The sequence below is a fragment of the Mustelus asterias genome, chromosome 1, assembly GCF_964213995.1.
Source record: "Mustelus asterias chromosome 1, sMusAst1.hap1.1, whole genome shotgun sequence".
Lineage (NCBI taxonomy): Eukaryota > Metazoa > Chordata > Chondrichthyes > Carcharhiniformes > Triakidae > Mustelus > Mustelus asterias.
Window position 1 is genome coordinate 73972634 of NC_135801.1, and position 13974 is coordinate 73986607.

The following is a 13974-nucleotide window of genomic DNA, read 5'->3' on the forward strand; positions in this document are numbered from 1 at the left end:
TTTCACTGGAAAGACAGAGGCTGAGGAGAGACTTGATAGAGTTCTACAAAATTATGAGAGGTATAGAGAGGGTGGATAGTCAGAGGCTTTTTCCCAGGGAGGAGGTGTCACTTACAAGGGGGCACAGGTTCAAGGTGAGAGGGGGAAAGTTTAAGGGAGATGTGCGGGAGAACTTTTTCATGCCGAGAGTGGTGGGTGCCTGGAACGTGCTGACAGAGGAGGTGGTGGAACATTAGCAACATATAAGAAGCAGCTGGATGGGTACATGAATAGGGAGGGAATAGAGGGATATGGACTGAGTAAGGACAGAAGGATTTTTTCCTTTAGTTTAGTTTGGGCATCATGATCAGCACAGGCTTGAAGGGCCTTTTCTGAACTTTTCTGTTCTTTGCTTTGTTCCTCGCTCCTGTTCTAACCTCCTCCCACTCACTTTCCTTCCTGACATCCAGTGGCTCACTGACCTTCCCGTCCTCCTCCCACTCACTGACCTTCTCGTCCTCCTCCTGCTCACTTTCCTTCCTGACCTCCTCCCACTCACTGTCCTTTCCGACCTCCTGTGGCTCACTGACCTTCCCGTCCTCCTCCCGCTCACTTTACTTCCTGACCTCCTCTGGCTCACTTACCTTCCCATTCTCCTCCCACTCACTGCCTTTCCCAACCTCCTCCCGCTCACCTTCTTTCCCGATCTCCTCCCACTCACTCTCCTTCCCAATCTCCTCCCTCCCACTGGTCTTCCTGACCAGAGGAGATGGGAAAGGCCAGCGTGTCAGAGGAAGCGTGAGGGTTGCCCAGCAGGGGAGGTCTGAAAGGCCAGTGAATGATAGAGGGTAGAAAGCCCAGCTAGTATGCACAGGAACTGCATAAAAGCAAAAGAGGAGGCTGTGCTATTCAGGTAAATTCCCTAATCTAAAAACTAGGCTAAAATGAATACACGCTATGATAATACACTTTAAATGGGAAATACTTGTACTGCTGGAAGTGTGCCTTTGTGGATACATACTGTTAAATATGACAGATGAGAACAGAATTCATCTTGGCTTTGATGGCACCAAGGTTAACTAGCCTGTCTGCACTCACCATCCTAATCTATATATGGAACTGGATTGCTGGATTTTACACTCCCACATCACTGGGTGTAAAGGCGGGTGGAGTTTGGACAATTAAAATCCAACAGGTGATCTTCCAGCCACTTGCCCACTCCAATCTGTCTGAAATTTTTACAGGGGGTGGTAGAGGCGTCTGCAATCCTGCCCAACCTTGGGCTTATTGAGGCTTTTAAGTGGCCAATTTATAGTCACTTAAGGATCTCATTTCACCCATCGGCATTTAACCAATGTTGGGGGAGGCCCATCACATACACAAAGCCTAGCAATTCTAGCTGAGCAGGCAATTGTTGGGCAAGGGGTGAACATCCTGTGTAGGCCTCCGAGCCTAAGGGGGGCACTCCGCCCACCCACCAAAAAAAAAGTCATCCTTAACACTCCCCCAGCCCTGTGAACCTGTTTCCCCACCCACCTCGCTGAGACCCCTGACCCTGGAATTAACTAGGCTCCTCGACGTGCTGGTCACCGTTCCTGGTTGGCGTTGCTGAGACTACAGAGATTCTGACCTTCCGAATGCCCGACATCTCTCTAAGTCAGGATATTCTCCCAAGAAAGGGGCAGAAGCCTTGCCTTAAATCAATTAACAATGCTCCAAACATTAAATTGCTGAGCAGCAGCCATTGTGATTGTGGCAGGCTCTCCCCCAGCTTTTAGCTTGGGGGGGGGTAGGGGATGGTGGAACGAGGATCATGCCGCCCTATAAAATCCAGTGCATGTAGAATCGTGGAGTCAGACAGTACAGATTGAGGCCATTCAGCCCACTGTGTCCATCCTGTTTCTGTTGACCCACTCCAATGCTTCTCCCCCGCAACCATGCAAGATTATTTCCCTCAAGTTCATTTTTGAAAGTTGCCATTATTGCAAAGCTTCAGGCTGGTGAATTTCAGCCGGTGAAATTTTTTTAAAGTGGAAATTTTGTTATATTAGGCAGCTTTGGAATCCATATTGAAAACATGTAAACATTTAAGCTGAACTAATCGTTCAGTAGAACTGAACTTGTTCTCACTGCTTTTTCCACATTAGCAACATTTAAGAGGCACCTGGATGGGGAATAGAAGGATAAAGAAGGTTTTCATGTAGTTTAGTTAAGGCCTCATGATTGGCACAGGCTTGATGGGCTGAAGGGCCTATTCCTGTGCTATTTTTTTTTGTTCTTTGAAACTGTCAGCCAGTTTAACATTTCTGTCAGAAAGTTATGTCCATGTAAGGAAAATGTCACAAACAATTCATTGTGTTACAAAAAATAACTTTACAATGATATTGGAAGGAAATAGTGAAATAAGCAATATGTACCAAACCATCAGTATTTATCTATAAAGGACCCAGGGATCTATATCAGAAATTACTGCTTCCCCAGCAGCTTCAAAAGTAGGCAAAGAGGACTAAATAGCAAAACGATTGCCTGATCTTTCCCATTGCTTTCCAAAGAACTTTTTTAATTGAATTCTCAGTAATTCATTATCTATTTTTCTCCAATTTATTCTGCTTTGTGCAACATGTTGCTTTGTGGAAAACCTGCTCAAACATATCCTTTTATATGTTGTGTTCTTCAGGTACTTCCACGACAGACCTGTGGCCTTTTCACTCACACCATATTCTACAAGGAGTACCCTGGAGGGCCAAGAGAATTGGATAAAAGCATCAGGGGAGGAGAACTTTTTCTCACTGTTCTCCTTAATCCGGTAAGTATTTGAACTATCTGTTGTGGCAAAGAGAATCTCGGTTTCCCCCAAAGCTCCTCTCATCTCCTTCTAATTTCTCTATCTTTCCTCATGTCCTATCCAAGTTCATCTTGTCAATGAGCCTCCCCTCACGATCTCTTGACCCTATACCTGCTAAGCGGCTGACCATCCATTGTTCCTTTCTGTTTCCCATGCTAACAGATATTGTGAACACTTTCCACTCCATGGATGCCGTAGCTATCATACACACTACTCCACTGCTTTCAAATATTCCACAATAACCCATTCCTCAAGAGAAAACAACCTTTAAGTCTTTGTCCTTGTAAACTGCTGCCTGATCTCCAACCTTCCCAATCCTCTCCTCTTGAACTTCTGAATTCCATATCCATCATTACGGCAACTCCAATCAGGCAACTCCTGACACCGCACCGAAAATAATTATAGAATCATACAAGATGACCATTCAGCCCATTGTGCCTATTCTGCCTCTTTGAAAAAGCTATCCAATTAGTCCCACTCCCCTGCTTTCTCCATTATAACCCTGCAAATTTCTTCCCTTCAACTGTTTATTCAATTTCCCTTTGAATGTCATGTTGAATCTGCTTCCAGCAGTCTTTCAGGAAATGCATTCCAAATCATCACAACTCATTGCATAAAAAAACTCTTCATTTCTGCTGGATACTTCTGCCAATTCCTTAAACCAGTTTCTTCTCAATGTTATCCATCAATACTCCTCAACATTTTGAACACCTTCATTAAATTCCCCTTAACCTTTTCTATTCTAAGGAAAACGGTCTCAACTTCACTAATCTCTCCATGTAGCTGAAGTGACTTATCTCTGGTACTATGCTTGTGAATTTCTTCTGCATCTTCTCCAAGGCCTTGACATCCTTCCTATCTGAAGTGCTCAGAATTTGATACAGTTCTCCAACTGATGATTTTATAGGTTCAGTTTAACTTCCTTGCTTTTGTACTCTGTGCCTCTATTTATAAAGCCAAGAATCCCATATGCTTTTTAACAGCCTTGTCAATTTGCCATCACTTTCAAAGATTTGTGTATATAACCCAAAGGTCTCTGTTCCTGCACCTTCTATAAAATTGTACCATTTAGTTGATATTCTTCCTTCCAGAATGCTCGCACTGAATTTCACCTACAATGTGGCTGCCATTATCACAGTCTACCCTGAAGTCTATTACTATCTTCTTTACTATTTATTACACACCCACATTTGGATCAACAGCAAGAATTGGAATTATGCATGGTAAACAAAGCCCAGATCATTACTAAATAACGAAAAGAGGGCCTGACTGACAACTTCCGTAATGTGGAGATGCCGGTGTTGGACTGGGGTGGGCACAGTAAGAAGGCTCACAACACCAGGTTAAAGTCCAATAGGTTTATTTGGCAGCACTGGCTTTCGGAGTCTCAGGCTCCTTCATCAGGTGAGTGAAGAGCTGTGTTCACAAACAGGGCATGTACAGGCACAAACTCAATTTACAAGGTAATGGTTGGAATGCGAATCTTTACTGGTAACCAAGTCTTAAAGGTACAGATAATGTGAGTGGAGAGAGGGCCAAGCACAGGTTAAAGAGATGTGTATTGTCTCCAACCAGGACAGTTAGTGAGATTTTGCAAGCCCAGGCAAGTCGTGGGGGTTACAGATAGTTACTGGAAGTCGGGGAACACTTCAGCGGTCACGGGCATTCAGCCTCTGATCTTCGGGTAAGCGTTCTCCAAGGCGGCCTTCACGGCACACGACAACGCAGAATCGCTGAGCAGAAACTGATAGCCAGGTTCCGCACACATGAGGACGGCCTCAAGCGGGATCTTGGGTTCATGTCACACTATCTGTAACCCCCACGACTTGCCTGGGCTGCAAAATCTCACTAACTGTTCTGGCTGGAGACAATACACATCTCTTTAACCTGTGCTTAACTCTCCCTCCACTCACATTGTCTGTACCTTTAAGACTTGATTACCTGTAAAGACTCGCATTCCAACCATTATCTTGTAAATTGAGTTTGTGTCTGTATATGCCCTGTTTGTGAACACAGCTCTCAGCTCTTCACTCACCTGGTGAAGGAGCCTGAGACTCCGAAAGCTAGTGTTGCCAAATAAACCTGTTGGACTTTAACCTGGTGTTGAGAGACTTCTTACTGTGACAACGTCCATCCAGCCTGAGAAACAACTGTTCCCCACTATCCTTTGCTCTCTTTCCACTGACCAATTTCTTATCCACTATCCCTATAGGCGTAACTACAATCTCAAATGATGTCCTCCATTGTGACCTTGACTATGGTGCACTATTTCTCTTTATTCTTCTTGACCTTTCTGTTTCGGCTGGCTTAAATGTGTTTGACCACACCACCCTCATCCAATGCTTCTTGTCCTTGTTTGAGCTGAGTGTGACCTAATCTCACCTGGTTAGCTAGTGAGTTGTAGTGAGTGTATCTTCGACAATGGCTTCTCTTCCTGCCTCTTCACCATTCAGTTTGGCATTCTCCAAGGGTATGTTCTTGCTACCCACCGTTGCTCACCTACAAGATGCCCCTCAGCAACATCATGTGAAAACATCACTTCAGGTTCCAACAATAAATTCTCCAGTCTGTTTTTACAGCATTTCTTTGTTCTTGCCAATTCTTGTGGTCTCATTGGACCCATTGTCTCAATTAGAGATAAAGCCATTCTGATCACTTTCTTGCATCATTCTTCACCCACATCTCCCTTCCTCCTCTCAGACCTAATTCCTTTTCCGTCCATCCCAGAATCAAAACATTCTCCCCATTCACTAACGTTTAAAATCGCAACTATCCAGCCTTTGGCCCTCCATTCACCATGAAATTTCTGAAACTACTGATTTGCTCAAACACATCATCATCTTCACCCCAGTCCCCACTGTTAAAACCATTACTTTCGCACAACCTGGTTGTTCCCCGGATAAAGCCCTCATCTCCAAGTCCCCTCATTCTGGAGGAAGTCAACTTGAATTTCTGTGGTACAAGCTGCTTTAGCCATCCATCCACGGATCTGCCATTAGGTTCTGCTCTCCTCTGACAAAGCTGCTGACTATTCCAGGATCACCCTGGGATGCAAAGGTAGCCGAAGAAGTTTTTTTTAGTGAGAAACTGTCTTCTTAGGCTGCCCTGCCTCCTCCACCCCCAACTCCAATGGCAGGAATAAGGTTTCTTTGCCTCCCTGGTTAAGAGCATACATTCAGCTGCCTCTGCCACTTCCATCCATTCCTATACATCACAGGCTAAACTTCTCTTATCAAAGCTACAAATGATATCCAAATAACTGTGACAACTACCCCTGTTTATCCTTCTTGATCTGTCTGCATCCTTTGACATGGTACACCATCCTCCCCCAATGCTTCTCAATATCTTCCAGCTAGACAGAACTGCTCTCACCTTGTTTCCATTCCTATCTTTCCAATCTTAGCCCAGGAATCATTTGCAATGGCTTCTCTTCCCACTTCCACACAGTTACCTCCAGGGTTCTTCAAGGATCTATCTATCCTTGCACTCCCCCGCACCCCCCCTGCAATTTTTCATCTGCATTCTACCCCTCAGCAACATCATCGGGTAACACAACATCAGTTTCCCCGTGTATGCTGAGAACACCAGCTCTACCACACCACCAACTCTAATAACACCTCTACTGTCTCTAAATTATTATCACGTTGCTTGTTCAACATCTTGTATTGGATGAGCAGGAAATTTGACAATATAAATGTTAAGATGACAAAACCTATAGTTTTCTATCCCTGCCAGAAAGTCCTTTCCGATTGCTACCAACTCCACCCCTCTCTCCATCTGTGGATGACCCAGACCAATGGTGTTGCATTTGCCCTCAGGGTGAGTTTCATGCTATCACGAGGACTGCCACCTCCATAACATTTTTTGACTCTGCCTCAGCTCATCTCATATGTGGCTGAAATTCTGAGCTGCAGCTAGACTTGCCGATTCTATTGCACTCCTGGCTGCTATTCCACTTTTGTGAATTTGAGGTGATCCAAAACTTTGCTGCTCGTATTCTAACTCATACCAGGTCCTATTAACCCATCGCCCACATGCGCATAGACCTACCTTGGCTCCCGGTAGAGCAGTACTTCAATTTTGAAATTCTTTCTGTTTTCAATTTCCTCTTTTGCCTTGCCTCTCCCTAGTACTGTAATCTCCTCCTACCCTGCAACCCTCCCAGACTTTTGCATTCTTACATTCCAACCTGCTGCTCATCCCTAATTTTAATTGCTCCACCATTGATGGCCATGACTTAAGCTGCCCAGACCCAACCCTCTCATATTCCTTCCCCACACCATCCTCCTCTGTATATTCCTTTAAAATCCACCTTATAACCTGGATCCTTGATCAAGATTTTGATCATCTTCCCTCATATCTTCTTATGTGACAAATTTTGTTTGATAATAGTCCTCTGAAGCATGTTTGACTATGTTAAGGATGCTCTTTGTTATTGCTCACAACATTCACAGTTAACATAATGACGTGGCCGCAAGGTACAGAAACAGATGTTGGAGGAATAGCATATTTTAAGACACTTGTCAAGTTACGAATACTGAATCATCCTGTGTACCATATAGATAGTTCCAGGTTGCACTTCACAAAGTGTCAATCTGTTTCAGATTCACTGCTCATGTGTGTCAAGCCATCAATTAATCCTGCAACTCTTTTATTGCATTTCAATTAGGGCGCACTTCATGCTACAATGTGCAATTGAATACCTAGTCGCATTTGTGTTTCCAATGTTTTCACACATTAAGCTAGTGTAACACAGCTGTGATCCCTTACTGCCACTCAAAATAGACTTTAGATTGGGCACATGCTGATTATTAGTGACATCTTGGATAAAATTCTATGCTCCCTTGCCAGCAGGTTTGCAGACAGCGGGTGAGAGGAGGTCATAAAATTCCTTGGGTGGCCTTCCTACCACCCTTACCCCAGTTGCTTCCTGCCAGCCTTCAATTTTGAGGCTGGTGAGAGGAGTCAGGAGCAGAGGGAAGCCCATTAGGTCACCCTGCTCTGACCTCCAGGTGGGAAGGTGGGGAGTAACCTCCTTCAAGGGTCCCCTTTCCACTTAGGGTGCTCCCCACCCAGGTCTGTCCTCCATGGGTGCTCCTGCCAATCCCTCCATTGAGGATTCCACCACCCCCCAATCCCAGGCCACACCTCCCCTCTCTGCTGTGAGACCTGCCTATCACTCCTGGCCCTGGACTCCTGAACCTTTAATCCAGGGACTACTTGCAGTGGCAGCAGTGTTGCTGGGACTACTAAAGCCTCAAGGGAGGCTGTGACATAGTGGTATTTTCACTGGACAAGTAATCCAGAGACCCAGAGCAAGACCCAGGTTCAAATTCAATAAAAACATCTTTAATTATAAGTCTAATGATGACCATGAAACAATTGTTGATTGTCAACAATTGACATCTGGTTCATTAATGTCCTTTTGGGAAGGAAATCTGCTGTCCTTATCTGGTATGGCCTACATGTGACTCCAGACCCATAACAAATGCTCTCCGAAATGGAGGGCAGTTAGGGATGGATAATAAATGTTTGCCCAGCCAATGACACCTACATCCCATAAAATGAATTTGAAGGTACTGCCGGCCAATTGGATAGGCTGCAGCTCTCTGAGGTGGGACTTCCACTTGAGTGAGGGGCAGAAGCCCAGCTGCTGCTAAACAATGCTCTTCAGAGGGTTAGATAACTGTGGGGATGCTATGATCAGAGGGAATGCAGTCCCCGCTGAACCTTCGGGTGGTGGTATGGGTAACCCTACCATCCGAAACATCCTACCCCTGATCTTTTACAGTTGTCTCAATGCATTGAGCAGCTATTTCATGGGAAAGGTGATGATAGTGGAGACCAGAGTAACGTTCACAACTACAGGAGGAAGCACTCATGTCTCACACAGTCTAAAGATGTGCGGGTTAGGTGGATTGGCCATGCTAAATTGCCCCTTAGTGTCAGGGGGACTAGCTAGGGTAAAGGCATGGGGTTATGGGGATAGGGCCTGGGTGGGATTGTGGTCGGTGCAGACTCGATAAGCCAGATGGCCTCCTTCTGCACTGTAGGGATTCTATGATTCCTGCAGGTCCTTGGGTTATATCAGCTGTCAGTATTATATATTGATTCATCGCATCTATCTCTGAGGAAGAAATGTTCTTGCTTAGCTTCTTCCATGACCTCAGGTTTCTCCACAGTTTCTGGAGAGGCAGGAGTTTTTTCCCAGGGCGGAAGAGTCAATTACACGGGGGCATAAGTTTAAGGTGCGAGAGGAAAGGTTTAAAGGGGATGTATGAGGCAAGTTTTTTACACAGAGGGTGGGTGCCTTAAACTTGCTGCCGGGGAGGTAGTGGAAGCAGATACGACAGTGACTTTGAAGGGGCATCTGGACAAATACATGAATAGGATGGGAATAGAGGGATATGGTTCCCGGAAGGGTAGGGGTTTTAGTTCAGTCAGGCAGCATGGTCAGTGCAGGCTTGGAGGGCCGAAGAGCCTGTTCCTGTGCTGTAATTTTCTTTGTTGTTTGGTACTTCACAGCCAAGATTTACTTTTGAAGTGTAGTCATTGTTCTACAACAGAATGTAGCAACCAGTTTGCACTCCGCATGTTCCAATAAACAACAATGAGATGAACAATCTCTAATAACGTCAATTAAGGGATGAATGTTGATTAGCTCACCACTGGAGTTTCCCACTCTTCTGTAAAGCATCAATAAGAGACTTTCATCACAAAAACCTCTCTGAACTGTCAACTAGATTGCATTCTCATGTCCTATATAGGAGATCAAACTCTCATCCTACTGATGAGAGTATCTCCATTTAACCAAACGGATATTCAGTAAACTCTTCCTCCTCATATAAGTCATTGACTTAATAGGACACTCCCATCTTTAGCATTTTGATTCATGCAAGTTACGTAGATGTTGTAAATAAGAATATGTAGGAAACTCTTTCCATTTAAAGCCAATAAATGCAGAAGTGCAACTGTCCATAGCAACTGAATCAATATACAAAGGAATACAACTAAAAATAAATCCCTAATGAATAAAGATCACATTTTCTGCCAAGTTTGGTACTGATAGCTTCAAAGACCCTCCATCTACAGTCTTTTGCAATGAAGTTGCCTTGCTCCCTTCCATATGGGCAAGGAGTGAGCTGGAGGTAAAGCCAGTCACAGCAACATGAAAGTCAGTGTGGCACCTATGTAATTGTGTTTTATCATTTAGATTCGCCAGTGCTGCCCTCCAGCGGTACCTAAATTTATATTGTATCGAAATATGGAAGGTAGGAAATTGGACCGATCTGCAAGCAATCTATACTCATCTGTGAAAAGGCTCTGTGCTGCTGGTGAAGTCTCACAAATCCCAAATGGAATCACTTGTTAGGCAGTCACAAAGTCATTGATTCTTACTCAGAGTAAAGGGATTAGATGCAAAGATGGAAAATTGACTTTTATTTCGCACTCTCGAAAAGTGGTCGGCAACCTCCAGCCCAGGGGCCACATGCAACCCATTAGGGTTCTGAGTGCAACCCACGAGACATGTTGTTGATCACTGCCCTTGAGCAGGGTTGTCACACTCTGCTGGTGTCCTGCCTGCATAGCTTTTTTCCTACCAGTATGATTGAAGTAAATTGCACATAAAGCAAAGGCATGTAAAGTGAGATGCATGTTGATTGACTGTGAGAGCTGTGCACTCCCTCTGCATCCAGTCAATATTTCTTTTGGTTTTACTATTTGAAGTTGATGACAGTTCTATTAATATATGAATTATTAAACATTTTCTATAACTCCTTATGAAATATTTGGCATGTATTAAATGTATTCAATCGTATTCATGGGGTCATGGTGAGCGAACAAGCCTGATTTCAATCTCATGGCCCATTGAGCTGAAGGAAGACCACTCATGCGGCCCACTGACTGGCCTAGGTTGCTCTAGAAATTAGCTTCCCAACATTTCTTTTTAGTGAAAATAATATTAATTGTCTTACTGAGCAAACAAAAAAGAGATGCGCTATAAATGTAGGAAGTGTGCATCCATTAAATGGACAGCAATTCATAGTCTCTAGGCATTAATGATACAATCTATTGCATATGTAGGGTCAGCCATGGCTCAGTTGGCAGCACTTTCACCACTGAGTCAGGAGGTTGTGGGGTCAAGTATCAGCCCACTTACCTGGATTTTAAAGATCCCAAGGCACTGGTTGAAGAAGTGTAAGGTGGGTCTCCCTGGTGTCTTGACAATACATATCCCATAAGGATCATCACTAAAAAAACAGATGATCACATTGATAATTGTGAGACCTTGCTCTGTGCAAATTGACTGCTGCATTTCCAATGTTTCTTTAAAATAAAATACTCCATAGGTTGTAAAGTACCTTGGGATGCCCTGAAATTTTTTAATACGCAAATCTTCCATTCTTTACAGAATAGTTCTAAAATAAATAAAAGGTCAAGCCCTGTCGATGTTTCAACTTTGGTGAAACAATATCGGGGAATATTGTGCAACTGGAAACAGCATGACTGCCTCGTAAATGAAGTGCTGGCTCATTTACACAGCAAGAGGAGTTATATCCCTTGAGGTAGAGAGAGACACTGGCAAGGCAAAAAAGTGAAAATTAGATCAAGAAGCAGCAGTGACCCACCTCAGACACAGAGCTACCATTAATCCGTGGGCAACATGTTGATTTACATTTTAGTTTTTTCCATCTGCTTCAAAAGTAGCATTTGAAATTTTGCAGTCTTGTTTTTTTTAAATTAGTCTGCCATATTGAAAGGTCAATATCTTGTTGCTTACGAGGATGAGGTGTTACAGAAGCAAGTACAAAATAAGTCTTTCCAAAAATGCAGGATGCTGTGTGCATTAGTGATTGAATTACAGTTGGCACGAACAAGATCCCAGAGCACAGGAGATAGGGAGCATGCCAGGTTTAAATAGCAGTTAACCTGCCATTTACTGCCACTGGAGAACAAAAATGTCTAGTATATTCCATAGCTATTGATTGAATGAGTCCAACCAAATCTCATCAGTGGCATAGTATGGCAATTCATCAATCAGCAGTGACTGCAGTGTGAAAGAGCGGAACCAGTAACAAATAAAGCTACTCTCTCTGACACAAGCTGCAGAATTACACACAAGCACCTGTGCTGGAGCAATACAGTCACCATTTCTCCCAAAACACCTGACAATTACTGAAAGAAAGTTGACTGTTAACTTTTTACTGGTAATTTTTTCAGTGGAAAACCCTCTTCAATTAAAGATACTGGGAGAAAAAAGGATAAAGGGAGTCTTCGGCAATTGTTTTTTGGGAAGAGAAAGTGAAAACAGGTTTCCACTGTCAATTGTATAATCATTGAGTATTTAATTTTATTCAGATGGTGGGCATTAACCAGGCATTCACTTGGTCTACATGTAGGAGCAAAATGAAACTGGGTTAGGGGGTGCGTGTTTGTCATTTGTATCTCTGGAAACAGAAGCTTTTAAGTATGTAACGTTTAGGTCCAATTTTATCCTTCACCTGGATATCTGAAATAGAACATGGTAGTCGAAAGGTAAAGTATGGAAACTACGAAGACAATTTCCAAACACAAAATGAAAATCCTAGTGGTCATTATGGAAATGGCAAGTTTAAATGATCACGATCTGATGATTTAACACTCTGAACCGTATTATCAGTGGAAGAATGAAGTTGATATGTGGCCATGGGTTGACACAATACCAAATAGAAAACAGGTTATGGCCTTGGGGTCATCACTTCTGGCAAGAAGTAAAATCAGAAGCAAAGTATTTTGTGAAATAAATATCCATAAGTTGGATACTGATGAAGATATGTACTTTCTAAAATAATTCCTGAATGATATCTACAAGAAAGATGATCTGTTAAATGCCCATCAGCATGGTCTGAACTTTATAGCTTTCAGAAAGCATATAGTCATTCCATGTAAGGATAGATCATGGACTTTAACGGATTGTATGAAAGGTTGACTAAGTTCAATTTGGGGTGCCTAGGTATGTACTGTAGTTTAAGTTACTGGATTGTGTTAAGGCATCTCATATGAGCAGGCACTATTAGCTTGTGTTTGGTTCTTGGAGAAGAAGGCTGTTGGATGAAATGGGGCACAATGGTTAGCACTGCTGCCTCACAGCATCCGGGACCCAGGTTCAATTCCGGCCTTGGGTGACTGTCTATGTGGAGTCTGCACATTTTCCCCATGTCTGCATGGGTGTCCTCCGGGTACTCTGGTTTCCTCCCACACTCCAAGATATGCAAGTTAGGTAGATTCGTCATGCTAAATTGCCCCTTAATGTCCAAAGACGTGTAGGTTAGATGGATTAGCCATGGTAAATGCGTAGGGTTGCAGGGATAGAGAGGTGGGGGGGGACCTGGATACGGTACTCTGTCAGAGAGAGTCAGTGCAGACCCGATGGGCCGAATGGCCTCCTTCCACACTGTAGGGATTCTGTGAAAATATTTGTGGACACTGTGATTTCATGGAACCTCTGTGGCACAAAGATTGGAAGATTTAATCATTACCATATTTCAATGTTGTCTAATATTGGATATAGACGTCAATACAAAGGAAGGATTAAGGGCAGACAAAATGAAGATGAAAGCACCTTTAGGAGACGTACAGAGGATAGAATTGGAACTGCAATAATAGGCAAACAAATCCTAGGAAAGTCCAAGGTACAGTTAATAGTAATATCAATATCAGTAATAGTAATATCAAGGCCTCCTTTGAATACATTAGTTGTGTATTTCTTTAACTGTACTGGATAGTACTAATACTTCAATTGCCTGTGGGACAGATTAGTCAAAATGTTATCATGATTCATAAAGTAATGAGGATTGATGCAAGGTTAAGAAATAAAAAAATACTGCTTCCTTTAGGTTTGGCGATGACACCTTGAGGTAACTAAAGAGAGTTTTAATTCCCTGTGAGTTAACTGGAGTAAACCATTTTATACATACAGATGTGTTCTCTAGTGAGATACTTGTGTTGTTGAATAAACATTTTATGAAGAAGGCACAAATGAATCTTGACATGGAGTATGATAAAGCAATTATTTTAGAACATCGGCTGAACTACAATTTACCCAGTCAGTTTCCACTTAACAAAACTTGATGATGATAGGTTCAGAAAGTGGGTTAAAAAGGCATATG

At 43.2% G+C, this 13974-nt stretch overlaps 1 protein-coding gene across 1 annotated transcript in view; it reads left to right on the forward strand.

Annotated features, from left to right (window-relative positions):
- Positions 1–13974, forward strand: part of ndst3 (N-deacetylase/N-sulfotransferase (heparan glucosaminyl) 3) — a 538252-nt gene that overhangs the window by 440443 nt on the left and 83835 nt on the right. The window contains exon 7 of the mRNA XM_078235192.1: positions 2657–2785. Coding sequence (XP_078091318.1) covers positions 2657–2785 — 129 coding nt within the window. The remainder of the gene's footprint in view (positions 1–2656; positions 2786–13974) is intronic.